The sequence below is a fragment of the Pavona decussata genome, unplaced genomic scaffold, assembly GCF_977016875.1.
Source record: "Pavona decussata unplaced genomic scaffold, jaPavDecu1.1 SCAFFOLD_169, whole genome shotgun sequence".
Taxonomy (NCBI): domain Eukaryota; kingdom Metazoa; phylum Cnidaria; class Anthozoa; order Scleractinia; family Agariciidae; genus Pavona; species Pavona decussata.
The window spans coordinates 1,135,303-1,163,013 of record NW_028145580.1 but is presented as its reverse complement, the minus strand read 5'-3'; the positions used below and the strand labels follow the sequence as shown (position 1 = coordinate 1,163,013).

Sequence of the window (27,711 nt, the reverse complement as noted above, 5' to 3'; positions counted from 1 at the left end):
TGTCTTTTCTCACCTTAATTGTCACCATTGAATCGTTGTATACATTTCCGGCAAGAGAGGATGAAGTTACCTTCATCCTCTCTTGTTTCCGGTTAAGTGAATAGCTTTTTCGAAATAACAGCAGTCTTTGCATAGCCATCTACATGTACAACATGAGGTGCTTGACTACTACATACAGCTGTCTCGACAAAGGTTGTCCAAAAAAAGCGTAAAAGTGTACGCGATAATGCCGAAAGGTAGTCTGGGAGATACCCAATAAATTTCAATAAGGGCTTGAGCGATTGGGCATTTCCCAGACTACCTTTCGGCATTGTCGTGGACGCTTTTATGCTTTTTTGGACAAACTTGGTCGAAACAGCTGTATGCGATTACAATAATTGTAGAGATCATGATGAAAACAAAGTAAGATAAATTCAATAAAGTTAACACGAAAGCAAAAATTAAAAAGAAAGAAAATATTTGAAGTAAGCTTATTCATTTCGTTTTTCGTTGCTTCTTTCCATCTTTGAGAAGACTATGGTGTTGATCAAGAAAACTCCGTTGCATTTCAGTAGTCCAGTTGTTCGTAATGTTTAAGTGTTCAATAGCATCAGTTTCGGCAGTTATAGATGATTCTCTAAGCGTTTCAAACTCCATAGATAGCTCACTAAATCTAAGTTTGTCGATAAAGGATTCACTCGGATCGAAGAATTCGCCCGTAAAGGTCTCTCGTAAAATTCATGGGCCGACCCGTTTTAAAATAGACACTCGTCATGTTTCAGTGTGGGTCTACCATGGATTTTGCGTATTAGAAATCACAATCCTGAGATTCCACCGAAGATAGATAGCTTCACTTGACCAAACGTGCAAACACTCTACACACAATGTGCTCCGCTGAAGCTTGCTGACCTTTTCTACGCATACTCGTACATCTTACGCACGCGCAGAAGACGTCATAGGGCGATTTGCAAAAGGGAAGAAGAACCCGTGTCCATTTTAAAACTTGGGCTTTCCTTTGTGAAAGCCCAGGTAAAAAACTACTCAATTTTACCGAGAAACTGAGAACGATGATTAATGCCTGCTTTGACACAGGTCAAGCCAGTTAAGAGCCTTCAGAGCATGTGCTCATATACCATCCGAATGACAAGTGAAAAACGCTAATAAAAGTGTCTCGTTTTTGTTATTTTTCTTTTATTTTCTTTTTTATGCTTGCGCTCGGTTGGGCGATTGAATCACAATAGGAACGCAGCTTAACCATGATTAATTAAACTGAGTGCTACTGCAACCAATATGGCGGAGTCTGCCGGAGCTTTATATGTGAAGGAGGTTTGTGACAAGCTGACTCAAGCAGTAGTGGAGATAGTGAACTCGAGTCATTTTGACAAGAAAGAGATTCTTGAGCGATCACTAAATCTTACGCAAGCTTACTGCTTGTTGTGGCAAGATTCTAAGGATGGCAAGGTGGACGGGCACATGGAGCTTGCCGGAGGAGCTGTGTGTGCTGCTGTTGTGGATTTGATAGTGCTAGACAAGGTAGAGATTGAGATTGACCCGAAATCATTGATTGGAATCAAATACGAAAACACACTGTTGAAGGTAAAGAACATTATTGTGTTGATTTATAAACGTATTAAAAGGTTTACTATATTTTTGCGAAACGAATCGAAACGAAGCGAACTGGGAATAAACCTATAGAATTGAAGATATCAAGCATCATACCAGTCAGATTTGTGTGTGTGATAAGTTAAAAGAGCTTACTGTTTTTCGTGAAACGAAACGAAGGCGAAATGATAAGTAAACCTGTAGATTCGAAAATTATATCAAACACCACACTGGTCAGATGTCTGTGTGTAATTAGTTAAAATAGGAATAAAACTCCGAAACGAGCTCCTGGTAGACCGTGAACTCAGAAGGGATTCTGATTCTTAAGCGCTTTTCTTAAATATTCCTCGCCGCATTGATAAACCTCTGAACAAGACATGGTGAGCAAAGAGGTCCGAAGTTCTCCGTTTCGCAAATTACAGACCTGTATTTTGCCAAACGAGCATTTGAAGAAATATTGCCGGGCGTTTATTAGAGTACAGAGTAATATATGTATTACGCACTTGGTGCCAGACAGTTTATTTATTTATTTATTATTATTTTTTTGGTAAAAATAAAGAGGATGAATTAAAATATCGAAATTATGCTCAGTTCTCATGTGTCATGCAAATAGTGTTCGTCGATAGAGGGAACAATCCGCCAAACCTAACATAGAACTTATCTTTCGAACCAATTTCCCAAAAAATGAGAATCTGTTTTTAGGTAACACATGCACTGGGACGGATATTCGGCTTCTTTGTCATAGTCGAACGGTAATGAATTTGCATACAACTGTCACCTTTGTGAATCAAGTGTGTGAATATGATTTTACGAAAGCTTAATTAATTTTTCATCTCCATAGCGAGGACCCATTTTTCTACCCAAAAGCTTATAAGAAGCAGTGAACAAAAAATTCCCTAATTCATGAGTTTTTACCAGAAGATATAATAATTTGCAAGATAAATTTCTTTCCGAGCGAATCGCAATTAAAAATGTTTGTGGAGCTTAAGGATAATACTATATAATGCAGTTTAAACGCAAACAGTCCACATGTGCAGGCAATGCTAAGCGGCCCGTTCTAATTTAAATTCTAATTTAGGTACCTTCTTCACAAAATCTTGAATTCAAGTGTTCATTGCTTGCAGAGAAAGTCTGATCTCTAATGTATTGGTTGTGTAAATTTATCACAGCTGCATTTATCTGAACGCATGATATCAAACTAGAAATCAGAGAAGCTACAACCTTGCTGTACGCCATGTTTGTTTATAATGCTCGCCGTGAAGACTGGATCCAAGAGAATGACGAAAGCGTATTCGAAAATTTCCGGATACGACTGTCCACACGTATACGTATACGTATTCGTATCGGATAAAAAATTTCCACTCTGGAGAGCGTTTTCAAAAATTTCCGGATACGGCCGGAAAATACGCTGGATACGTGTGGACGCAAGCCGTATTCGCAAAAAAAAAAAAGCGTTTTCACAAATTTCCGGATACGTGTGGACGACGCCTCAGGTCGGGAAGCGACTTTCTTACCGCGTTCTAACGTGTTTCGCTCGCTCTAATATCCCCAAGAGAAACAAGAGCCGCTCATAGTCTTAAAACTGAAATAAGAAGAAAGGCTAAAACATCTCTTTTGTTTGTTGTCGTTGTAACTTCATTCGCCTACTCACCTACCTTCAGTATCCGGTCAAGCAGTCACTTGCAGGTTTTGATAGTTGAGTAACTTGAGTATTAAGTTTTGTAACTTGTGTGTGGTGAATGAATAAAAAATAAATAAATAAGTGAATTGGAAATAAAAAAATACTCTAAATTTTTTGATCTCCTGAATCCCAAGGCCTTAGTACATTTGCTTTTTGCTTCCATGAACTTTCTAGGTGAAGAATGATTCTCTAACTGGAACATTCTTAGATGATGCCCTTTTCAGCAAAATTTTGGAGCACCACGAAAAGGTATTTGACAAGCCAAAGGAGGTTCAACATTACATGGAAAAAGATGTTTTCAAATTCAGAACTGAAAATACCTGTGCTTATAAAACCCTTGCTAGTCTTGTGGAACTGGGAATTCTTGACCAGAGGAAGTCGTTTTTTGGAAAGAAGTATCCAACTGTGAACCCAGGTAAGCTAAAAACAGGTAAAGTTAGAACTTAGGAAAGTCCGACAGTTTTTTGGCCATTCAGTAGGAGAATACGCTTGAATAGCATGGAACGTTTTACCATGAAAATGTGCTTAGCATCCCCCGGGGGAGAGGGGGTGGACACTTAACAAAGTTTTATGCGATGAGGCTCCGTCCCGAGGTTCAAACCCTTACCCTTTTATATACCAGTTTTTCATAGGCAAAGTAATACATGCACATTGAAATTGTGTTGTGGCGCGGGTTACTTAAAGTGCCCCTGGGACGAAAATTTCATTTCCCATCTTTTTGCATTTTCGTGTAAAATATGACCTTCTTACTCATGTTACCAAATTTCAATCCTTTACGGCGATAAGAAGAATTTTTTCTTTAGCTTTTTATTCGAGATTTCACGGCCGCCATTACTTGGCCTTGTTCCGGAAGTTAAGGCTCAAATTACAGGAAGTAACGTCATTGGCTCAACACGAAAAATTCCACATGGCTAATTTTCATATGGATTCTACAGTCAAACCTGTATATAACGGTCACGGGTCATAGGCTGCTGACCTCGTGTGTAGGCTCATTTTTGTTATTAGGGGATAAATGTGGGGATGGGCACTTCGTGGCATGTAAGGAGAGGCCTAAGAAGGATCATGAGGTCACTGAGTATAGAATTTGTCTCACTCTAAACCATATATGCAATTGTTCCGCACCCTCTGTATTAACCGAGTGAATCTGCTTTTTCAGAGCCTGAAGCTGCCTTGGTAAAGGAAATTCGCCAAGTGGCTGTGGACAATGCCCCTCCAGATGCGTACATTCGGGCTTTGCTGTTGATCATGCGTGCCGTGGACGACTTTTTCGTGCTGTCAGACCCTCTACTGCGAAGGCATTTCTCTAAAGAGGAATACAAGCCTGCCAAGGAGAGAATTAAAGCTCTTGTTGGCCTCGGCAAAAAGAAGGGAGAAAAGGACGAGTATGTGTAGAAACTGAACATTAAAACCCTAAACTATGATTACATATAGAACGTTTTCAATTGAGGGTTGAAATCTTCGACATGAACTACGTTTAGTTTGACTACTCTTCATAAGGTTCGCTGCAATCAAAATAAATCTTTGCGTTACAATCCTTCTGTTTCGGAGAATGTTCGTGTGATAGTTGCCCTTAAAAACATATTTTCTACTATAAGGAAAAACTCATTTTGACATTCTTCGAATGGTGAGATGAAGTTCGAGTCTTAGAATCTCTTAGAATCATAATTTTAACAACAGATATTTAGAATTACGTTTAAGGCAAACCACAAACAGCAGAAATAAATCACGAAAAGGATATGGAATGTGCCAAAACAACGTCTGAAAACTCTTGTCCTAAGCTTTAGTTCCTAAACAATGAAAATTTCACAAAAATTTCGAGGTCAAAGAACAACCTCGCTTCCAGGCCCTGGGAACGAGGTTGGTTAAAATAAGCAGTTACGCCCGTACATTGGGGTGAATTCCAGGCCGAGAGTCTCTAATGCCAGCGCCTACGCGAAAGCTTTTCAACCGTGCTCATGGTCGTTCGCTACTTCACTCAGCTCATTGCTTGTTCCGCTATCGGCGTTACAGAAAAAAAAAGTGAAATAAAATAAAATAAAACTAAGAGATTTGTGTAGTACAGCACGAGACTGAAGCTGAAATGACACAAGACTCTGACGAATAACGTGCATAATTAATTTATATCAGCAACAAAATGACGGTTAAAACAGTGGCCTTAATACAGCTTGACTCTTAACCAAACAACGACATCACAACAACCCCTAACTGTAAATCTGATTTTGAGCGCGTGGGGAGGGGGGGGGGGGGTTGTGGTATTTATTTCACATATAAAATGAAGATGCTTGTTGTGCTCATTCTCCAGGACAGAATCTTACAAATTCGTTTATATATTTATAAAGAGCATAAAATGTTCCTTCTCTTCCTCATCCGCAGAGGTTCCTCCATAAAAAAAGCAACAAAAAGTCGGAAATGGGAAGAAAACGGAAATTGAGTAACAGGCGGGGCACGAGTTCCTCGTTATTTCACTCTCTCTTCAGTCCCTTATTTGTCTCCGCTCGAGCGCGAAACAGGCCTCAGCGGAGGAAAGAACCTTGATATAGTTTATAGAAATCAAGTAATATGTGAAAACAGCACAAATCTCCAGAAAGCAGTTAAAATGTCTGTGTCAACTACAGCAGAATGAAACAACAGTGTTCAGGTTCTAAGATCCTCTCTTTTGTGGTCTCTGAGAGGGCAGGGGGGCGGTGTAATTAGGTGGCCTTACGTGGCCACTTGGTACAGAGGGAGTTCAAAAATTACAGACGTGGACATTGCCGTATAATCGCGTAAACGTTATTGGCCATGGGTCCACCCCCGCCGCCCAAACAAGCATTCGATCTTCCATACTTTTTATAAGTATTTTCTGCTGTAGCACTAGCTGCACACAACCCACCATCGTGGAGTGCAAATATCTTATAACCTCGTCTCATTGCCGCCACGGCGCACTTTGAAATGGGATTCTCTCGAGTTTGGGCGCCTTTTGAACCACCATCTAAGACAGGATCAAGGTCTTCCAAGGTTTCGATTGCATGTTTCACAGTGTCCTCAGTGTAGCATCCAACAGCTTCATACCTGGCTAAAAGTGATAAAGTAACACAACTTGTCACACTTAGAGAAGTTTACAACTGAGCGACTTGAAACCAAATCCAAAATAATTACTCTGGCCAATCACAACAAACGTAAACAGCGCAATGAACCAATCAGAATTCGAAACAAATACATGTTACCGGCGCCAAGCGAACATGTTACGAGTGGTTTTTATTTTGCTGCTCATTGGTGGACCAATCACGGAGCTCAGCAAAAACAAAATCAAAGCCAAAAATCCAAAATAAATCTTGACACTCAGTCGAAAAACGACTTGAAATTACCGCTTTTTTGTCACTTCTAAAAGCAATCGATAAAACGTTTATCCAAAAAGCCGGGGATCTCTGGCATTGCCCTTTAGAGAAATAAGTACAAAATAAATACATGAAAAAACGAGGTTGGTAAGTGACCCGGGCAAGCAAACAGGTTGGCCATTGTAGGCGGGTGATCCGGTCTAGCATGTAGCCGTGGCAGCGTATTTTCATGTATAAAAAGTGGGCCCCTCCAGGGTTAGTCCGGGAATAGTCGTACCCTGGCTACCCATCTTCGTTAATTTACTTTCTCTAGTTGAACTTGACGGTATCACAAACTCCATTTGAGTTTTTAAAACCTAGTTATCTGAGTGTCCTTACCTTTAATGACGTAAACTTGATTTGCATACGGTCCTCCTTTGCCATCCGCCTTACACTTATTAGATTCTCCATACTTATCAAAGGTTTGTGCTGCAGTCTTATCGCCTGCACACCACCCTCCATCCTGAATTGCAAACATGTCAAATCCTTTTTCTAAGGCAACTTGGTAGCATTTTGTTATAGCGCCTTCTCTTGTAAGGTAGTTGTCTTTTAAAAGGGGATGCAATCCGTCTAATGCTGTTATGGCGCGGTCACTGGAGTCTCCGAAACACCCGACTGTTTCGTATGGAAGTTTAAGGCCTATAAAAGCACAATTGAAAATAACGCTTAAACCTTAAATAATTACAATCAATTTCGACTTTGTAGTCAAGTAAACTTTGTTCTTTTGGGCTTGTTTTAAGTTTTTTTTTTTTTTTTCAATATTGTGCAACGATTTAAGTTGTAAAATCACTTCTCGAGGTAATTTTGACGGTGCTATCAAGGATAAAAATGTATACCCTGGCCCAAGAGAATAGCAAAGACTGACGATAACTTGTCTTGATGGCCTGTAGGAACTCCTGCGCATTGTGCTTCGTTTTGGCGGCTTCAGTCACCGCTCACACTGAGGTATCGCCAAGAGAATATATATTGCAATACTAATAAAACAAACGACAAAAACATAAAACTCCAATTTGCAGGGCCGAGTTCAATATAAGATTAGAGGCAGTTAGCTTGCCGACATTTTTTATGATCAATGTGAGTTCTTCGCTTTACCTTCGATTTCATAAACCTGACTGGCCATGTCTCCATCTTCACCACCAGCCAAACAAGCTCCAGAGTCTCCATATTTGCTGTAGGTCTTAGGCGCGTCAGCACTGGAAACACACCGCCCGCCATCTTGAACTGCAAACATACTGTAGCCTTGCCTCATTGCCGCTGCGGCACATTTTGCAATGGGGTTCACTCGAGTCCAATACGTTCCATCCAAAATGGGATCTGTACCTTCCAAGGTTGGGATTGCGCGAGATAAGCCGTCCTGGAAGCACCCGACATCATTAAATTCTAGAGAGTGAACAGTACGCCAAAAGAAGATAATATTAATACTGTGAAAAACATGATTTAATTGTTTGATTTTGTCAGACTAAAAGATCCTCCAGAATTACACATGTCCAGATCACTGATCTTTTAAAAAATTAAAGAGTGTACATGTAAACCGATCCTGCTTATAAAAAGTAACAGGAAAATATACAGTAAAGGACTCTGAACAAATACCACAGCAAACACAGAGGGCTAATCTGACTTAGGGTAGTTATTGCACTGGAGTCGCGTCGATAACAGGGTCGATATTTTAAGAAAGCGACCGGTTTGCCTTCGTAACGATTATCTAGTCAAGTTAAGGCTTTGACCGTGTCGCTCGCAATGGTCCGGAAAGGGCCACATGGGAAATAAAACTTTTTTTGATAAAACATGAACCGTATCTACTGCGAGACCTAAATCTAAAATTGACTGAAGTTTATAAACGAAAATTACCGCCACACAAATATACTCTATGGGACATCCGTCGGGTGAGGATGTTCAAAATCGTGTCGGGGAGTTTCAATTTTTTTTTTATTTTGTTTTGGTTTTGAATTTTTAAGCTAAAAGGCATAAAGAAAAGGAACATAAATAAATCGTCAAACTTCAAATCGTTTATATTTTGAAACAGTTTAATATACATTTGTCAATCATGTTTGTGACCTGAGTTTGTATATTTAACAAATCGACGGCAGTTTTCCATGGTCTATACTCTTATGGACCATAAAATGACGTCAAAAAATGTTCAAAACTCAAGTGGAACCACGAGCCGCAGGCGAGTGGTTTCACTGCCAAGTTTTGGACATTTTATGGCGTCATTTTATGGTGTATAAGAGTATAGACCATAGAAAACTGCCGTCGATTTGTTTTTTACAATAACATGAAAAAAGTACGAGCGGAATTGGCAATTTTTTTTCGTTGAGAAAGCGCGTGCGTTACATATGACGTCATTTTTATTGTCTGTACTCTTTTAGACAATAGCTACGAGCCAATCAGCGCGCGGAAATTTGGACAGTTATCGTAAAATCCCCTATTTTATTTGACGGAGATATAAGCGAGTTTCGGCTTAAGTCATGTGACTGTTGACGTCCCTTTATATCTTTGATTGGAAGGCGTCAGTCATGTTTCTTGACAGATGACACGTTGACCAAATTTCATGCTGCTATTGTGTAAAATAACAAGATGAATCACTGTCGAAAATTTTATTATAAATTAAAGTCTGATGAAGCTAAAGTTATTAACAACTTTGCTTATAATGAAGTACGATGGGCTGTCTTGTTTTTCCAAAGTGTGGCAGCTTTTTAATGCGAAGTGTAACAGGATCATAACTAGGTTTAAAGTAGGTTTACAGATGGCCTCAGTTACCTTTGATAACATAAACCTGATTCGCCAAGTCTATCCCTTTGCCGTCAGCTCGACAGGCCGACGAAGTTCCATATCGGTCAAACGTGTGCGCGGCGAAAAAACTTGAGGCGCACCAGCCGCCATTTTGGACGGCAAACACGTGGAAATTTCTCTTCTTGGCTGCTTGATAGCATTTGTTGATGGGGTCTTGCCTATACCTGTAGCTGCCGTCCAATATGGGATCCAAACCTTCTAATGTTGGTATAGCGCGGTTTACAGCGTCTTGGAAACAACCGATAGTTTCGTAAGGAGTAGATGCTGTGAAATCAAGGGCGAGTCGATTAATGTATTTCATATTGTTATCAATTTGGGCAATTTGGTCGTGACAACAGCAAACTAAGGTAGGACATCCGTTTTAAGTTTGCAAAGCATGCAACGAAGCATGTATTGCATACTTAAAAGTGATGGAACAGAGAATTAAATCTTCAGGGTATGTTAAAGTGCTTAAGTGGACCCATGAATTTTCCACTGAATGTTAGCCCCAGTAAAGAAATGGGGGATCGCACGAGATCGTCCTTCGCTCCACTGACTGAGCTACGAGACCAGACGGGAGCAAGTCGTGGGTGATTATTGTCGTAATTGCAGAAGTGTGAATGTGAAGGGTACAAATGAATGTAGTGCCGCTAGCACTATAGCTAAGGACACAAATGGTCGATCACTAAGCGTTAGCCCCTGGTTGATGGGACATCGTACGAGACAAAGAAAAAACCTCCAACCGAACCCACGACCCATGTTGTTTTTTTGTTTGTTTGTTTTTTTTTTTTTTTTAAGGCCACCAATTCCATTATTTCCTTGTATATATGACAGCTCTTTCAACACGTGATTTTGACTTGATTGGCAGCATTCAGTCATGTACCTGAGACCGATGGAGCCTGGTTTTTGTTCCCAGTTCCTATGCGGTGAATAATTCTCAAAAATGCCGACTCACCATTGAAATCGTATGAATGGCTTCCGCGCAAATTGTCTTAAGGAGCCCTTAAGGTCATTCCCCTAAAATAGAACCTACACTCAGATTTTTTCCAAACTTTGCCCATGTGTGGTTCACTATATGTAAACTGCAAAAATGAAATAAAAAGAGGGGGTCACCATGCTTGCTCTTCAGCAACGAAGCATTGAAATATGGTAATTTCTGCATGTTTGGACAAAAAGGACTATAATAGAGCATTTGCCAAAAACAGGAATTATTTTCTGAAGAGATCAGTTAACGGCTCATTTCATAGAGTTTTTTCGCTGTTCATAAATCATTTTCAATGCGAAATCTGTTTGAAAACTATTCCTAACCAGTACTACTGAGATATTCAACAAAATAATCTAATTCGTTACCTCTGAAGGTAGGCCAAAATGTCCATTGGCTTGATATTAGGCGCAAAATTTGATATTTCTAACACTAGGATTTTCCTTAAATTTTCACGGTAGTTGGCAAACGATAATGTGATTAGAAATCTGAAAAGAGAAAATAGGTTCACCGGGCTGGTTTTGCAGATATTTCACAAAGCAGTGGTAAATCGAGCTTCAAAACTGGCTTCTCCGCGAAGGGACTGGGGCGAGTCTTATGAAAACACCTAAATTTCCGCGCAAAATGCAAATTAAGAATTTTGTTGTTAGATGCAAGTTAGATTGAGTGATTCTCAGTAGTTAGCTAGAAATGAGCGTAAGTTTTTTATTTTGCCATTGTGCGCAGTAGAGTTGCGCACTGCAAAACAGAGGAATGACCTTAACTAAGTACTGAGTACGTGCACAAAATGCTGAACAAAGAAAAGGTATATTCATTCCACACATCCCACGAAGAGGAAACTATTGTGCCGAATTTACTACTTCCTATCTTCAAACGTCCTCTCAAATAACAGCAAGTGGGACTTGCGCAGCTGAGTCAAACTGTTGATTGGCTGATGTTTTCGTAATTTCGTGGTTCTACTAAGGGTTTAAAACACACGAGTTTAACATTTTCCATCGCTTAGTTTCAACGAAAATTAGATAAGAGCCACTGCAACAAACCTTGTTGACCTTTCAGAGCCTATTTCGTGTTGTTATTAGTTTACTTTATTTTACTATCTTATTCGAGTGTTTAGAACTTTGTTAATCTTGGGCCCACGGTAATTGGCGCTAGCTGTTGTGGTCACCCTGCCTTAACCCAGTACTTGTTTATTTTCTGTTTTACGTTGTCATGTTCTGTTCATAGTTTTATTTTAGAAGGCGAAGTCTAATAAAATAAAAAATAAAACAAATAAAATAAAATAAACAAACAACCAAAAATTGGAATAAATGACTGAAAGCAAAATAACTCTGGCTGCTCTCTACGTACCTCCATGGACGCGGACATGCCAGGCACCGAACAAACCAAGGCAAATGAAAGCAACTACAGCAAACATGACATACTTGTCTTTCACCTAACTGTTTTAAACAAATATAGGTCAGGTTCAACTGAAAATGTTGTTCAAGTGAATGTGTGGGAATGGCGTGAGTCTTACAACGAGAAAGGAAGTTTTGGTATGTACAGTAATCAAAATTTAGTGTCTCTTCATATAAGCCCGGTAACCGGGCTGGCCTGGTTTGCGGGACGAATTTGTTTTCTGTTCAGATGGGAGATTTCCGCCCAGTTACCGAGGTGAAAATGGCGCCATTCTTCACTTTGGCCTTCTCTTCCTTTGAACCTTTGTCGCATTCATCCGGCAGTTGTGAAGCAACCACTGGTCCAAACACAAAAAATCATCCATATCAGATATAGTTTGGCCATTTCCATTCGCAGTTTTTGCTACTGAAGTTGTCTATCAGCGGCAAAATCAAGGCCCGGTAATGCCCGGTCACCGAGATCTCGATAACCGGGCTAGCCTGCCTTCTCGTCTCAACAAATCGAAATGTTTAGAAAGGAAATAGAGACCGAGAGGCGAGATCACGGAAATCGAGCCACTACAGCCGGAAAAAGAAATAGTGTTTTTGTTGGTAATGCAATTTAGTATCGTACTGCTAAGTCAACAGGTGGAATTTTGCTTTTTTCACTCATATGTAGAAATAAAGCTTGTAAGATAACTTAACTTTGGGTCACATTACTATTTCTATTTCAAAGAATTTTATTCAATTCAGATCGCCTTCTCCGCGCGGTTTGATTGGTCGAAGGCCTTAACGTCACTCGTGAAAACTATCAACAAATTCAACCTCGTTCTCATGGTCCTCAACTTTCTACCCTCGAGAGAGGAAGAGAGAGGAACCTGGGGACGAGGTTGTCAACGAATCAAGGTTTGTGGGAATTTGTTGTTCTGCTGTAAAATATTAATCCTGCTCATGCTCATTTTTGTCTTCCTCGTTTGCAGTTCGTTTCCCCGAGCGACTACTTAACTTGAGCATTTGAGCGGAAACAGCAAACGCAAAACATTTTGAACGAGGTAGCTAGAAGCTACGACACATCAAAAAAGTTTTCATTTCATTGCTCATAGTATTTTTCGATCGTGTACAGGTGAAAAAAAAAAGCCTCCGACATCGAAATTGAAACATCACATTTTAAAATTTTAGCTTGGTTTGCGGAGGTAGAAAACAGCTGTTCAAACTCATTTTGAATGAAGTTTGGAAGCAGTTAATTTGAATTTCAAGAAAATGAAAATTATGCATAGAGAAATTTGGTTGGCGCAGTCCGTCCTCTTGCGGAACATTCAGTTTGTAGAAGAAGTCGTTATATTTTCCAGTTTTCCCTACTACATAATTCTAGCCTGTGTTTATTGTTGATAAAACAGTCCAAGAGAACTTTATACTGAATCATTTGTTGCTATTTTTTGCCTAAGGGATCAGCAAATAGCTTATATATTCCACTAAAACATCACGCGAATATTGGCTCATACTCGGTCAATTACGCACTTGACTTCCGAAATTTTACCGTGTCATTGTTTTTTACTTTTCCTACTATATCACTCGAAAAAAGTAATATTTTGCCGGTTTAACTAACTGATCAACTGAAGGGCTAAAAGGAGCAGGACGCTCTGTTACGACTTACGCTAGCCTCAACATTTTACTTTGCCCTCTGAAATCCATCTCCATGATGTTGCGCAATGTTTATCCTGTGAACAGGCTTACAGGGCGAAGAACAGAATCGGTGATCGGAGCAAGCCGAGCGTGGTCTATCTCCGCTCGCCGATTTTTCTGTTCGCCTTGTGCCCCAATTTTAAAATTTTATGGTAAAATTTTATTGGATATGAAGAAGATTCTGCACATTGAATAGCAAACCCGACTATTGCGAGAATACTTATTAATGGAAAACTTTGATTAAAAAGAAAGGCTGACAACTAATTGAAAGAGGGTCATAAGGATTATCTGTAAAGATTAAATCAAACGCCAGGCCCATACTACGACACATCACTTTCAAAACTTTCAAAATACACCATAAATGTATTTGTTATTTAATATATTTGATGTACATATTTTTTATATATGAGAGTATGTAAGTCATTCTAAATAAAACGATTCCCTGGTTAAAAATATGAGTATACATATAAAAATCAAACGTTTAAAAATATCCCAAAGTTTCGGCTAAAACTTCAGCCTTCATGAAGGGGAAGTAATAAGAATTTTTACAAATAGCACGATGTATAAAGAAAAATGCAAATTTTGAGCTAATTAAGGCCTAGGGCAAACGTCGAATCTTAGACGAACTTAATTCGTCGAACCTATTAATTTTGAAATAGGCGCATGAATGGTGCGACGTTTGCCGCAATTAAGTTCGACTCAAATTAATTGGTTCGACTCGACTTGCCAAGTCGGATAATGCGACAGTGGTTCGGCGTTACAGCAAACGCCGTTCTAAACACGCGCTGAACTCAATTCATAAATCATGCAAATTACAAAATAATTGATTCAAATGTGATGGACTGCGCAAAAGTCACAAAAATACCGACTCCCCCATCTGCCAAACGCTATTTCCCCCCCTGACGAGCATGCGCTGTACAAAGACAATTTCGCGACCAGAAATGGCGAGCTATCGAAAGTCATTGCTGACATCGCACAGCGTGATGGAAATGTGTTTTTCGTGTTTCATGAACACTAAATATAAATGATTGAAATGCGAATTGCCTATTTGCAATAAATGCTCAGTGTTTGAGTAGTTTTTTTTCTATTTTTAACAATTAATTGCCAAAGAAAAGCCCGATGAGCACTGTATTCCGGCATTTCGCTAGCAAGTCCTAGCAATAACTAGCCGCACATCGAGTGAATAGGGACCTTACGAATGCAAGACGGTGACGCCAACGCAAACGTCATTTGAAAGTATAACTTTATTTCATTTGTGCTACTTCGCGATTATTTTATAACTCATTCAACTTGTATACACAAACGACAAACTAGCCAGGAACCAAATTGGTAGGAGCACCGTTCAAGTATAGGAAGAGAATGAAAAATTCACTCCCATGGGTTCACGTTCTCAACAAAACCTTGAATTTGGTCATTTCACGTTGTTGTTTTGCAGAGGACAACAAAGAAATGTACCAAAATTTAAAACGCACGTGCAGAGCGATTGTTTTTGCTCATTAAGCTTTTTGTGTTGTGGCGTTGTCGTCGCCGTCGCCGTGGTGTTTTCGTAAGGTCCCTAATAGCACGGGGACACGTGCTTATTCCCGTGTTTCACGAAGTGCAACTTGAGAATTAGGGTCTACGCAGGTTCGACGTTTGCTACCACACTGGAATTAAGTCGACTCTTTGTCGAACCTATTTTTAATAAATTCGACGCGACTTAGATTCGACGTTTGCCCTAGGCCTAAGTCTTGTCATTTAGAGCTAGATTCAAATACTCTATCGGAAAATGCATGCGTCGTCCAGATTCTTGCAAATGTTAATCTTCCATGAGTCTAAAAGACGTCTGTTACGCCAATTTGCCCTTGTGCGAAAGGTCTTAGAAGATTCGTGAAATTTAAAATACTACATTGATAACAAAACTGCAAAAACAGAATTTACAAATTACATACGTTTCATGTTGTAAACGTTAGGCAAGCGTCAGGCAATTAACAATTATTCACGCAAAATCAATGTTAAATATGGTCTTGCTGTTTTGGAAAAAATACTGAATATCATCTAATTAACGACTTTCAAAGTTATCAAATGCGGCTGGACTTAAAACTTGGTATTTGATTTGAACAATGCAATAAATGTCTCGTTTGGAAAGCTCTCGTTTGAACTACCGGTTTGAATTAATGAGGAAAAAGTTATTGTTTTGGAAACCAGAGTTGAAAGCAAGTCAACAGAAATTTTAAAGAAGTACTGAATTAAAACCAATTCTTACTTTTTTCCGCAGAAAATCAATGTTTGCATCATCTTAGTCCTATTGCCGTCTTGGTAATGAGGAGTGAGCGGTGAGGCGGCTCTTTGTGGGAATATATTTAAAGCATATTGCGTGGTACAAAGTTTCAAATCTACATTTCAAGTTTACACAGCTGATCTATGATTTATGCTTCAAGTTGACTGAGAAAAGAATAACTAACAAGCTGAAATGGAGAGGCAAGTGTAAAGCTAGACTTACCGAAGAAACAAGGACGACTTCCCAGGTGGAAAACTGTGTTCAATGAGCCACAGCTTGGATGAGTCAGCAGGCGATGACGGCAAGCTTGCCCTAATACTCCGGCAAAGTCACCATTGAAAATCCAGCTCAAATATCGAAATAACAACAATAATGACAACAATATTAATATTCATCAGCTTTTCATACTTAGTAGTGTAAATGAGACCTAAAAGCAAACAAATAAACAAACAAACAAAAGCAACAACAAAGAAACAAAAAAATGTCGCAGTGACCTTCAGTTTCTGAATAAATTAAGAATTGAAGAGATGTTGTCTAATTTCAAAATTAAATTTCTACTGCTTTCTAACGTTTACTTGCTCAATTTTTTGACACTCTGTCTCATCATTTCATTTTAAGTTTCAATTTTATACTTGCTTTGTCGCGACCATAAGGTCTAAAGGCCTCACTCAACACTGTCCACACAAGAGCCTTTGGCTTGACTGAACAAGTCCCGCTGCCAGTCTAACGTAAAATGGAGGAGATCTGGGGCCGAGAATGCGCCATTCTTCACAGATAATGTCCAAGAACAAATTTCTGAGCATATTTTTTAAGTCAAATGAAGCCTCTTGTGTATATTATCCTTCAAATATTTTCGCAACATGCGGGAATCGGCAGGATCTCCCATTCTGTCAAATGTCAATCACGTCAAAGTTTGTCAGTTGGCTTCCGAAATCCCCTCGTCTTTCAATATTCAGATTTCGCTTCAGTCGAAAGCATTTGTTTGGGGACAAGCTTGTTCTCTTTGTTAAAAATTTCGACGTCACGGGATATCATGGCCGATAAATGGTTCGTGGACGAGATTCATCGTGGACGAGTAAGCAGTGGTTAGTTTTTCATGCTTTAAAGACTGGAACATTTTAAGCAATGATATTAGAAACTGAGTCTATGTTAAGATTTAAATCTAGTTATTTTTTGACTTTTTGAGTTACTTTATTTGTTGTTGTAAGTTTTTTATTGATGCGTTGTTTTTATTATGATTGATATTCAACCCAGAACCTCCTTGAAAACCACTTTGTGAAGAAGCGCTCTGGTACGTGAATGTTGCTTTTCCATGCCCGGTCAAACTGATCTGATATTGCAAGCAACAACGTACAACACTGTGTGTTGTTGCAATGTTCTGTGTGTTCTTCGGGGGCAGACTGTTTCCAATCCCCTATTTGCCGTGTGATTGTCGAGATCAAACTGTGCCATCTTGGTTTGTAATGACGATCGAAAACCTGGAGAGAGCTCCAAAACTACCGAGAAGCCACGAGTGGAGGAGAAAGGCGGGAAAATAGTTTCTCTTTTCTCCTCTCCCACGCTATAAAGTTTGACCTGGGGCCCCGTCGGTACTTTTGGTACTATCCCCTGGTTGCCCTCACCAGTACAAATCAAGGCAGTTCGACAAAAACACGCGACTTCTAACACGTAACACCACACGAGCTATAAATATTCTTCTTTGGGGGAGGATTAAACAGATGCAACATATTACGACCTCTCGTGAACAACGGTAGTGAAACGAGCGATTGTCTTGCACTGTCGATCTTACTCAGGCTGCCACTCGAGTCAGTTTGGTTTTGCTGCTGTATCACTCCAGCTTCCTTTTCTTTGCACGAGAGCTCTCCAAGTTTCCTGGCGTAACAGAAAAATCACTTATCTCAATGGGCTCACCTTTATCCGCTACTAAAACAAAGAGGAATTGTGCGTGCGTTTTAAGCTTTATTCCTTTGGCATTCTCCGCAAATTATAATATCAAAATGAATACAAAAGGTACAATACGAATGCGCTGATGCTGCATCCACGCATGCGCATTCAAATCGGCACTACAATGCATAGTTTGTAGATGACAACATGGTCAATGTTTCAAAGAGAACAATAGAAATGTTGGATTTTATTACATAAAAAGTTGGTCAAAATCAGACAGGGCGCAATTTTCATGCAACATCGAGCAACATGTGGTAGCGAAGTGGCCAAGCAAAAGAAATATTTTTGCTTATTGTTGTGCGAAATGTTGCAGTGAGTTCAGGACTAGGACCGTGTCACCCGTTCTGCTCGTGGCTTGCGCCATCATTCACTCCCGCAGTTGTCCTTAATAAAAATGCGCTCCAGGTGAACATTGCCAGTTTAAAAATGAAGAAGAAACAACCATTAAATTATAGCAAATATCATTTATTTCAGCAAGTATGCAAATTAAACGACACTGATACCAATGGATTAAATTGGTAGCCTGGTATTCACTAAAGGCCGATTTAGACGGTACAACTTTTGCTTACCACCGTCGCATGCGATTTTTAGAGCGCGCGCTGCTCGCGTTATGCAAAAAAAAATCGCACAAAACTCTCGTCATTCAACATTGTCTGAACGTACGATTGTCGTAGGATTTTAAACATGTTTCAAATCGCTACGACATTTTTCGACTCGGGAATGTCTGTCGTGATGATTTCGTAGGTCTGATTTACACGACACGATTTGCGATGAAGTCGTGGCGCAAGCTGGTCGCATGCGATAGTCGTAAGCAAAAACCGTACCGTCTAAATCGCCCTTAAAAACTGCTCTTTAAAGACCACCCAAAAGGTAAGTTTCACATATTAAAAGAAAAAAACTATCAACTTTGTATCGTTATTCTACTAATAAATCGAGTAGTATATCGACTTGTAGCCAAACAATCGACTGAGAATTCATATATCTCTAGACAGAGTGGGACAATTGTTTCATAGCCAACTCAAATACAGCGTAAAATGATAATTGCCAGATCAAAAATGAAAGGAAAATGAGAGAAGAAAGGCGCATTGTTATTTCTTTTTATAATTATAACGCGGATTTTCCAAATAAGGTATTAAAGGTACATTGCATCATATACCAAGAGCAAAGAGCCAAACATTAAACTGACAACTAAAATATATTGTGTTGAGCCATATTATAATGATTATTCATTGAAAAGAATATACATGATTGGCCCATGGTCCGCCTTCACCGTCAGCCTTACAAGCGTCAGATACTCCATACTTGTCAAAGGTATGTGCTGCTGTAGCACTGGTTTGACAATGACCGCCATACTGAACTGCAAACATAGTGTATCCCTTTCTCAGTGCAGCCACGGCGCACTTTGCAATGGCATTCTTGCGAGAGTGATACGATCCATCCAGAACAGCGTCTGTTCCTTCTACGATAGTGATTGCTCTATTGTGGTCGTCCTTGTAGCATCCAACAGACTTATAGCCTAAATAATAATCACAACACAAGTTGTATACTGAGAAGTATACACGGCATTTTGACTCTCAAATAATAGGCTATTTCCGAGCTGCTGTGAACCTCACGATGAAAGCAAGCTAACTGCAAAACCTTTTAAATGAAAATTAGTTTTGTTTGTATATGAATGAAAACTGATTTTGATAATAAACACTTTGCACTTAGCCTCGCTTTCATAATGATGTTCAAAGCAACTCGGAAATGGCCTATTGGTTGAAGAATCCGGAATTAAGCGTTACACAGGTCTCGCAAAGGTCACGGGTTAGAATCCGTTTGAAGTCTTTTTTTATTTAATGCTCAAGTTCCTTGCATAATTGAGGTGGTCGTCCGTGTTTTTAAATCTTCTTCTGCACTTTACAGATATTTCATATATATTCAATTCAGGTCCAAGGACAACTTCCACCCGGTATGTCCGCTGTCAAACGTAAAGAACAAGAAAAGTTCGTTGGAGATAAGGTTTTTATTTAAAGCATTCCAAACATTCACCCACGACCTCTTTTTCTTACTAAATGACTAAAACCATTTGTAGAAAGACACGTTTCAGTTTGTTTAGATAATTATTTTACCTTTACAGTGACTTTTTCATTTCGTCTCACTATGGGCAGGTAAAACCAACATGAAAGCTGTCAAATGTACATTCTTCAGTTTAAAAAGGGATTTTCTATTTTGTGAAGAAAAAGTGCCTGTCAACAATTGGTTGCCATGGTGACATCAAAGTCAATCAAAACTAACCGGACCAAATCAAAACTTTTTTAGATAAATTTCTGAAAAACTTCTGAAGTTTCAGGGCGTTTGCTCAAATGGTAGAAACGTTATTCAACTTCAAAGTCGCCGCGGGCACAATAAGCCCTCCTCCCTCCCCCAGTGTAGATAGAGTTAATGTCGCAAGGAGTTCGTTGGAAATAATTTGAACAAAGCACATTATGAAGTTGTTGCTTAACGGTTGTGTTTCTATTTATGGTATCTTGCGACGAAACCTAGTAAACATCTTTCAGTTGCCATCTTGACCAGTCATTAAATTTTAGATATTACAGGCACGACCAATTTATTTTCACTCGATGTACAGAATACACAATTTACAATCAGCAACATTGCCCTGACCATATATCCTTGGACGAGAGTGCCAGATAGAAATGCGATAATGTGCAATGTCAGATACCAGTAGCAGTCGCCACGATTTCGCTCTTACCTTTGATAACGTACACCTGATTGGCCCATCCTCCACCTTCACCATCCGATGCGCAAGCCGTCGATTTTCCATACTTGTCAAACGTCTGTACTGCTGTAGCAGTGGACGCACACCACCCACCAGCCTGAACTGCAAATATTTGGAATCCTCGCGTTTTGGCGGCTTGATAGCATTTTTTGATGGCGTCTTGTCTTTGACTGTAGCCACCATCTAAAATGGGATCTTTTCCTTCTAATGTTGCTATGGCGCGATTCCCGTGGTCTTGGAAACAGCCGATGGTCTCGTAAGGTACTATAAGATTATGATGGTGGTGGTGATGATGATGATGACGATGATGATGATGATGATGATGATGATGATGATGATGATGATGATGATAACAATAATTACTATCATTATTGCAGTTATAACAATAACTTTTTTATCGCGTTAGCTCATTAAAAAAATTGCTACGCTCTCACAGCGTAATGAAATGAAATAAGACATATAAAGCATTAATAAAGTCTTTGTTTTAAAACCTTCGAAAATAAAAGAGGCCTGAATAGAAGATTTAAAAGATGACAAACAATCCCAACCTAGTAACAGTCAAGTTGATTTTTTTTTTTTTTTTTTTTTGCAGAGCAGACGTTTTTTTGGAACTGTGACGTCTTGAATATCGCGCTATCGATGGTTACAACTAAAGAAAATGTCTCTCTTTCTGTTTTCTCGGATTTCGCACATGGAACGCCTTCCGTAAACCATTCAAAGACCGCAAGACCAGACAGAAGTAATTTTATAGTTGGACTTTTGTGTAGGTTAGGATCAATAATGGCCCTATAAACAACTTACAATCTTAAAGCTTGATTAAATATTTGGCCTAATTTCTCAGTTAAGAAGATAAGGTTAATCTTGATCAAAAGAAAGTAGGTCAAACGAAAAGGAATCATGATCTCTTGAGCAAGTACATTTTATAACGACAACATTATTATTTAGGTAAAAGAAACCGTTCGCCTAGTAGACTAGCCTTTGGGTCTCCCCAGGAAAACGACATCTTAGCAATGACTGCAGAATCCAGATGTCGCTTTCCAGGGAACACCTGTGGTGGAACCATGACACGACGACTATTTACTCAGCCCACCAGTAGACAGTTTTTATTTTTAATTTACCTGTGCAAATATGTCCGTCTCCAGTATATCCCGGATTACACGTGCAGTTGTATGAACCATCGGTGTTTATACACGTTGCATCTGCGCTGCAGCTGTGTGTCCCTGTAGCACACTCGTCATTATCTGTGTATGACACAAATGTTTTTCTTCCGGTTTTTAGGTGTAGGATACGTGTAAAAACAATTTTAAAAACAAACGTTATACATACTGTTTGAAAATATTTTTTCGCAAACAAAACACGCGCTTTTCCCTTTAAAAATGACGCCAGGACTGGGATCTAATCAGTATCGCATTATAACGTCACTTTACTTGATATCGTTTGATGGAATTTTTCGATAGCGTCTTGTCTTTGTAGCCTGTATACCCCATCCAAAAATGTGATCTTTTCCTTCTAATGTTGGTATGGCGCGATCCCCTTGGTCTCTTATGGTACTAAAAGATTATTTCAGAAAAAAATCTCAACCCGGTTGCAGTCAACTTCAGTTTTGTTTGCCGAGCAGACAGTTCTTTGAACCTGCAACGTCTTGAATGCTGCACTATCGATGCGTACAACTAAACACAAATGTTTGTTATTCCAATTTCGCATGTACAACGCCTCCCGTGGGCCACTCAAAGACCATTAGACCGGACAAAGAAAATTTTTAGTTGGACCTTTGTATTGGTTAGGGCAAGAGAGGATGTTGGTTAGGATCAATATTGCCCATATAAACAACTTTAAATCTGCAGGCTGAAAATACATGTGAGTTTATTTGACCGAATGTCTTGGTTAAGCAGATTAAGTTTATCTTCATCAGCAGAAAACAGGTCAGAAGAAAACGAATCACGATCTCTTGGGCAATAGCCTTCGAGATCAGACGCTTTTTCCGGCTTCTGTTTCACCCACGGTGAAAAAAAAAACCGGAAAAGTAGTCTGGTCTCTCAGCTATTTGGGCGAGTATAACTGATAACGATATTATTATTATTATTATTATTATTATTATTATTATTATTATTATTATTATTGTTATTATTATTATTATTATTATTATTATTATTATTATTATTATTATTATTATTATTATTATTATTTAGGTAAAGGGAACCGTACTCCGTAGACTACCCTGCTGGTTCCCCAAGGAAAGGGCGTCTGAGTAACAACCGCAGAATGCAGATGTCTCTTTCGTGATAAGACCTGTGATGTAACCGCGAAATAGCGTATGAATACTCAGTCTACCAGTAGATAGTTTGTGTTTTCTTCTAATTTACCTGTGCAAGCCCGTCCGTCTCCACTATATCCCGGATTGCACGCGCATTGGTATGACCCTTCAGTGTTTATACACATTGCATCTGCGCTGCAGCTGTGTGTCCCTGTAGCACACTCGTCAGTATCTGTATATGACACAATTTTTTGCTAGAATTTGTTGGTTTCATTTTGCAAGAACGATCAGAAAATAATTTAATGGCCGCTATTTCTCGGGCGTGGCATAATGGCCGATATCACATGGCCAATAAGCCAATCAAAACCCTAGAATTTCGTTATCTAATGATCCAGTATTTTAAATAGTAATCATCATCGCAACGATATTGTCTTAACATATCGTTGATTATTGGTCAGGTGAATGCCTTTACACTGGTAACCAAACACTTTATTCTTAGTGTAACAACAATAATCTTTATTGAGGAAACTTTTTCACAAAATGTGGTTTTCGAAAAGGACCTCAAAGATTAAAACTAAAATGTATACATAAAATTAAAAGAAAACAAAGAAAGATATATAAATAAATACATAAATTATATTAAGAAATTAAAAGCATGTCGCTTGAATGTATTAATATTAGCAGATTCTCGTATTATTGTCTTTCATATGACGAATACCAACTAGGGGAGCTCGGTAAAATTTTTGATCGTAGAAGTCAAAACATCAAACACAATCAATGACTTTTCGGATATGTTTTCGGTAGATGTTTAAAGAAATTTTGCCAGTTTTCTTGGAAAATTAACTTAACGACGAACTTAACTGACCAAGGTGTGTGGGGAGAAGAATATACCTTATGTAATCTGTTCAGTTGAGAAATGACAAGGCGACAAAAAAGACTTCACATTTTGGATCTTTTCGTTGACAAAAGGGCGCTACAAGGTCGACCTTTAAAGTAATCTTCCTAAATTAATTAGAATTCTTATGAGGAATCGACAAAGAGTAACTACTTTGTTATTTTCTTTACTTGCCTTTTTGACAGTTATGTCCTGTAAATCCAGCAGTGCACAAACAACGATATCCTCTGTCTGTAAAACCAGATTGACAGGTTCCATTGTTCTTGCAGGGGTTGTTTACACAAGCGCTCTGAGACAGCAAGAGACAAACGACATATGATCGGCACTAATACTTGGCATGGTTAATAAAAGCCATCAGAGTGGAAATGGCATTCGGAACTGGAAATTGAAACATGGGCACGCCAAATGGCAGGTTTTTTCAATAATCGTTCAATGCAAGCCAGAGGAATGAGGTTGCCTTCACGTCGGGAATTCACTCTTAACTTATACAGTTAATCGTTCTGAAATTTACCTGCCAGATCCCCACAAACCCACCCCGAGTAGTCACCCTATTTCCCACTGATCTGGGGCTACCAATACAGAGCCCGGCCGTAGTCTTGTGTCACGTAAAAACTCGTCATAGCAGTTGCAGAAGATGGGGAGAGTATACCTAGCAGAACCAGTTGCTGCAAGACGAGAACTCCGAGCGATAAACTAGGTGCTAAGAGAGCAGAAGACGGATCGATTATGAACGAGGAGCTTGACAAATTTAGGGTGAGATTTTCGAACAGTGAAACCGAATCCCTTAAAGCGAGAACATTCAGGCTCACCTCACTTCCATAGTAAACGTAGATAGGATTTCCCTCCAGTTCATTCTCATGCCCTTCATGAGTAGAATTATTCAGTTCACACTTGTAATGTCCAGTTGGACTTGCCGCCATTTTGAAATTAAAGCTCACACAGTTGGGTTCAATGTAACAAAGAGTCCTGCATGAACCTTCTTCTAAGACATCAGCGACATTTATCACGTGATTTATTAGGCGTTTGCCAGTAAACACTTCAGCAGAACGAAACACCAGAGTACGGCATTGGTCTGAAAAAAAAAAAAACAAACAAAGTCATTTTGACGAAGATTGTTACGCTAAGCATTTTCTACATAACCAGTCACCTTGCATAAATAAGACTCGAGACTCATTGTGGAATAAGTGGAAATGGAATAAGAACAAAAAGTGCCTCGATCAAACGTTTGTTTTTAATGAAAAGAGTTGATAAGGTAACTTGGCTATACCGTAAATAAATTCGAGTGCTGACGTTTACGTTTCGAGCGTTAGGCCTTTATCAGAGCGAATGATCGAGAACATTTCTCGATCTTCTAGTATTATTAACTTATCAACTCTGTCGATAACACCAAACATTCTTTAAGACTTCAACAGGCTGAAAATATGCAACAACAACAACAACATCAAAATTACAAAGCAAGTCAATAAATACAAAAATACTTACACCCATAAATAGCAAACTAATCGAAGCGGGGAAGAAAAAAAATTAATTACAAATACCATATTAAGCAATATTAAGTATAAAGAGAAATTAGACCCAATGTGGTCTGATCAACTCGCCTTAAGCGACGACACACGCTTGACATTTTGTTTAGGTGGTTGCTTAAAGGGAACCTCCACTCCGACAATAAATTGACGGTAAATTGTCGGAAATAGTGTCTAAATTTTAAATTTTAGTTTAAAATGTAGAAATAACATTCAAGTGTGCTAAAAAATTAGATATGATTGTTGCCTATTTTCGATTTTAAATATTCTGGGCGCTGCCATGATGGATTTTATGACGTCATATGGTTGCCGCTATTGTTAATAAGCAAAAAATATTTTGTGTGAAACAATAGAGCAACCATATTACGTCTAAATCCAAGATGGCGGCGCGAGGGAAATTTAAAATGAAAAATAGGCGATAATCATATTCTGTTTTGTCCGACAAAGAAATTTCCATATTATTTCCATGTTTTCCAACGAAATTTAAAATTAGATTGCATTTTCAACGATTTATCGTTATTTTATTTCAAGAGTGGAGGTTTCCTTTAAGGGAGGTTTAACTGTACATTGTTTGCATTAGAAAAAATCGCTGACCCTGACTAACATAAAAAATAATGATGATGTCACGAAGGTCTGCATGGGGTTAACTCATAATAAGAATTGGTCAAAATTTTAACTAATAAGATTAATTCGTTAAAGGGCCGTTTATAGGGGCGATTTTGGTGTCGATTTTTGCGGCGTCCTTAAGCGGCGTTTCAAATCGCCTATGTTAACTTCCGGTGAATTCCATGCAGTTGATTGCAATGTTGTTGAGATGAGAGTAGTACACATGCGGTGTCAGCGTTGAGGCTGTGTTCCGTGGGACATTCTCTGAGCTCCGCACGGTCCCGATGTTTAACTTCAAATGTAATCTGTAATGGTGCGCAAGCAAAAATCATCAGATGATTTCTGTCATATATACTTTTCTCTTGTTGCTTCCTTCAGTGATTTTAAATTAACTTTTATAAAACCTTACAGGACAGATTCGTGCGTATATCGAGTTATGGATGCACGCAGGAAGTTTGGAGAGCACGAGAGAAACATAAGAGTTGCTCGAGGTGTAGCCAAGAGCAACTCTAGCTTCTTGAGTGGTCTCCAAACTTCCCAAGTGCACCCATAACTCGATATACGCACAGCTTAAAGCATGAACCAATTCTTTTAAAACATAATGACAACAAAATATCGAATAGTGGTACGCCGAAAACAAGTTTTGTTTGTGATTAATTATAAAATTGTCTCAATGCGCGGTACCGAAAAACAAAGGTTTTTACTGAGCTGTTTAAAAACACACCACAATGGTATGGTCTGAACGAGAAAGTTTCAATTAGTTTGTACAAACTAAAACTAAGCGACGGAAACCCGAGTTTGTCTCCAAGTTGCACAAGTCATTTATGGACGCACGGCCGTGCGTATACACCACGACAATAGGAATTAGATAGGGAAGCACGCCTAGTATGTTATAATTTTTTTATATATCTTAGAGTGAATAAGTCTCAGATGCGGCATAGATATTTGTCAATTTTATTTGGTACTGTTGAATTTACCGTGTTCAATTATAGGTGCGCAATCTAACTTCGGATATCTTTTATACTCGCACCCCATGGGGCCTCTGCCAAATCGTCGGTATTTCTTTAAAATGGCATCGCCGGAAAATATCCAGTTTTCGTAAGAACGATTTAATTTCCCGCCACAAAAATCGTTTGTGTAAATGGGTCCTTTGAGTCAAGGATAGCTCGTCACAAAAATAATGGTTCATCCCTTACCGTCACGAGGAAAATTTGTTTTGTTTTGCTGCTTTTCCTTTCCTTTACAAAGAAGTTGTTTGCATCGATAGATAACTGTAAGTTTGTTTTTGAGCGGAATATTGTGAAAAGAATAAATCTAAGTAACTAACCTTGAGAACAGTTGCCGTCAGATATGAGACGAAATAACACATACAAAACGCAGAAAGAAAACCTGGAAGGCATCAAGTTTTGGTGATTAATTCGCCTCGGTGGAAGAAACTGTAAACTGATTTGACAAAACGTTCATTCGGGATGTTTGTCGAGCTTAAACATCTGCGGACAGCTAATAACACATACTGTTAAAATGGTGCGTCAGTAGCCAATGAATGCCTTGTAAATAAACCACAAAAAATTTCAATTTAAAGTTGCTAGCGTAACGAAAATAAAAGCACGCCTCAAGCCAACTGGAAGTTGTCATTTCTTAAACTGTTCGCTTCCAATACAATATAGCCAATATAGCTTTGTTTGACTCTAATACCCTTGTCTCTTTTCATTGCGTAGTACAACAATGAATATTAAACTGGTATATATCAATAACGAAAACACAACACTGAATTTTAACTGGTGAAAAACAATTGGAGAGTTGATAACACATTTTCCCTAAAGGATGAAGAACCGCAAAGAGATAGGGCAAATATTTTGTAACTTTTCTGGCCAAGTAGCTCCTTTGTCTCTCAAACGGTATTTATTTTATTTTATTTTATTTTATTTTATTTTATTTTTTTAACACATTTTTAAAAAGCTTTGACTGTAAGCCATAGGTACACTGTGAGTTTATAAAAATAATAAAAGAATATCCTTAAATCAAAGGAAATACAGTTGCAAC

At 38.8% G+C, this 27,711-nt stretch overlaps 1 protein-coding gene and 1 pseudogene across 2 annotated transcripts; one reads left to right on the top strand and one right to left on the bottom strand.

Annotated features, from left to right (window-relative positions):
* Nucleotides 1–1,259: 1,259 nt before the first annotated feature.
* Nucleotides 1,260–6,071, top strand: LOC146464110 (uncharacterized). Its single transcript, XM_085130218.1, has 3 exons — nucleotides 1,260–1,575; nucleotides 3,437–3,677; nucleotides 4,419–6,071. Exons 1-3 carry the CDS (start codon nucleotides 1,270–1,272, stop codon nucleotides 4,652–4,654), a joined length of 783 nt encoding a protein of 260 aa, XP_084986344.1. The 5' UTR covers nucleotides 1,260–1,269; the 3' UTR covers nucleotides 4,655–6,071.
* Nucleotides 5,998–27,083, bottom strand: LOC146464109 (uncharacterized; annotated as a pseudogene). Its single transcript, XR_014856725.1, has 11 exons — nucleotides 26,996–27,083; nucleotides 24,349–24,611; nucleotides 23,714–23,828; nucleotides 22,754–22,876; nucleotides 21,509–21,631; nucleotides 20,364–20,654; nucleotides 18,848–19,145; nucleotides 9,376–9,665; nucleotides 7,711–7,998; nucleotides 6,958–7,257; nucleotides 5,998–6,317 (listed from the first exon to the last, which is right to left on the bottom strand). The product of XR_014856725.1 is annotated as an uncharacterized LOC146464109 (transcript).
* Between the last annotated feature and the right edge of the window lie 628 nt (nucleotides 27,084–27,711).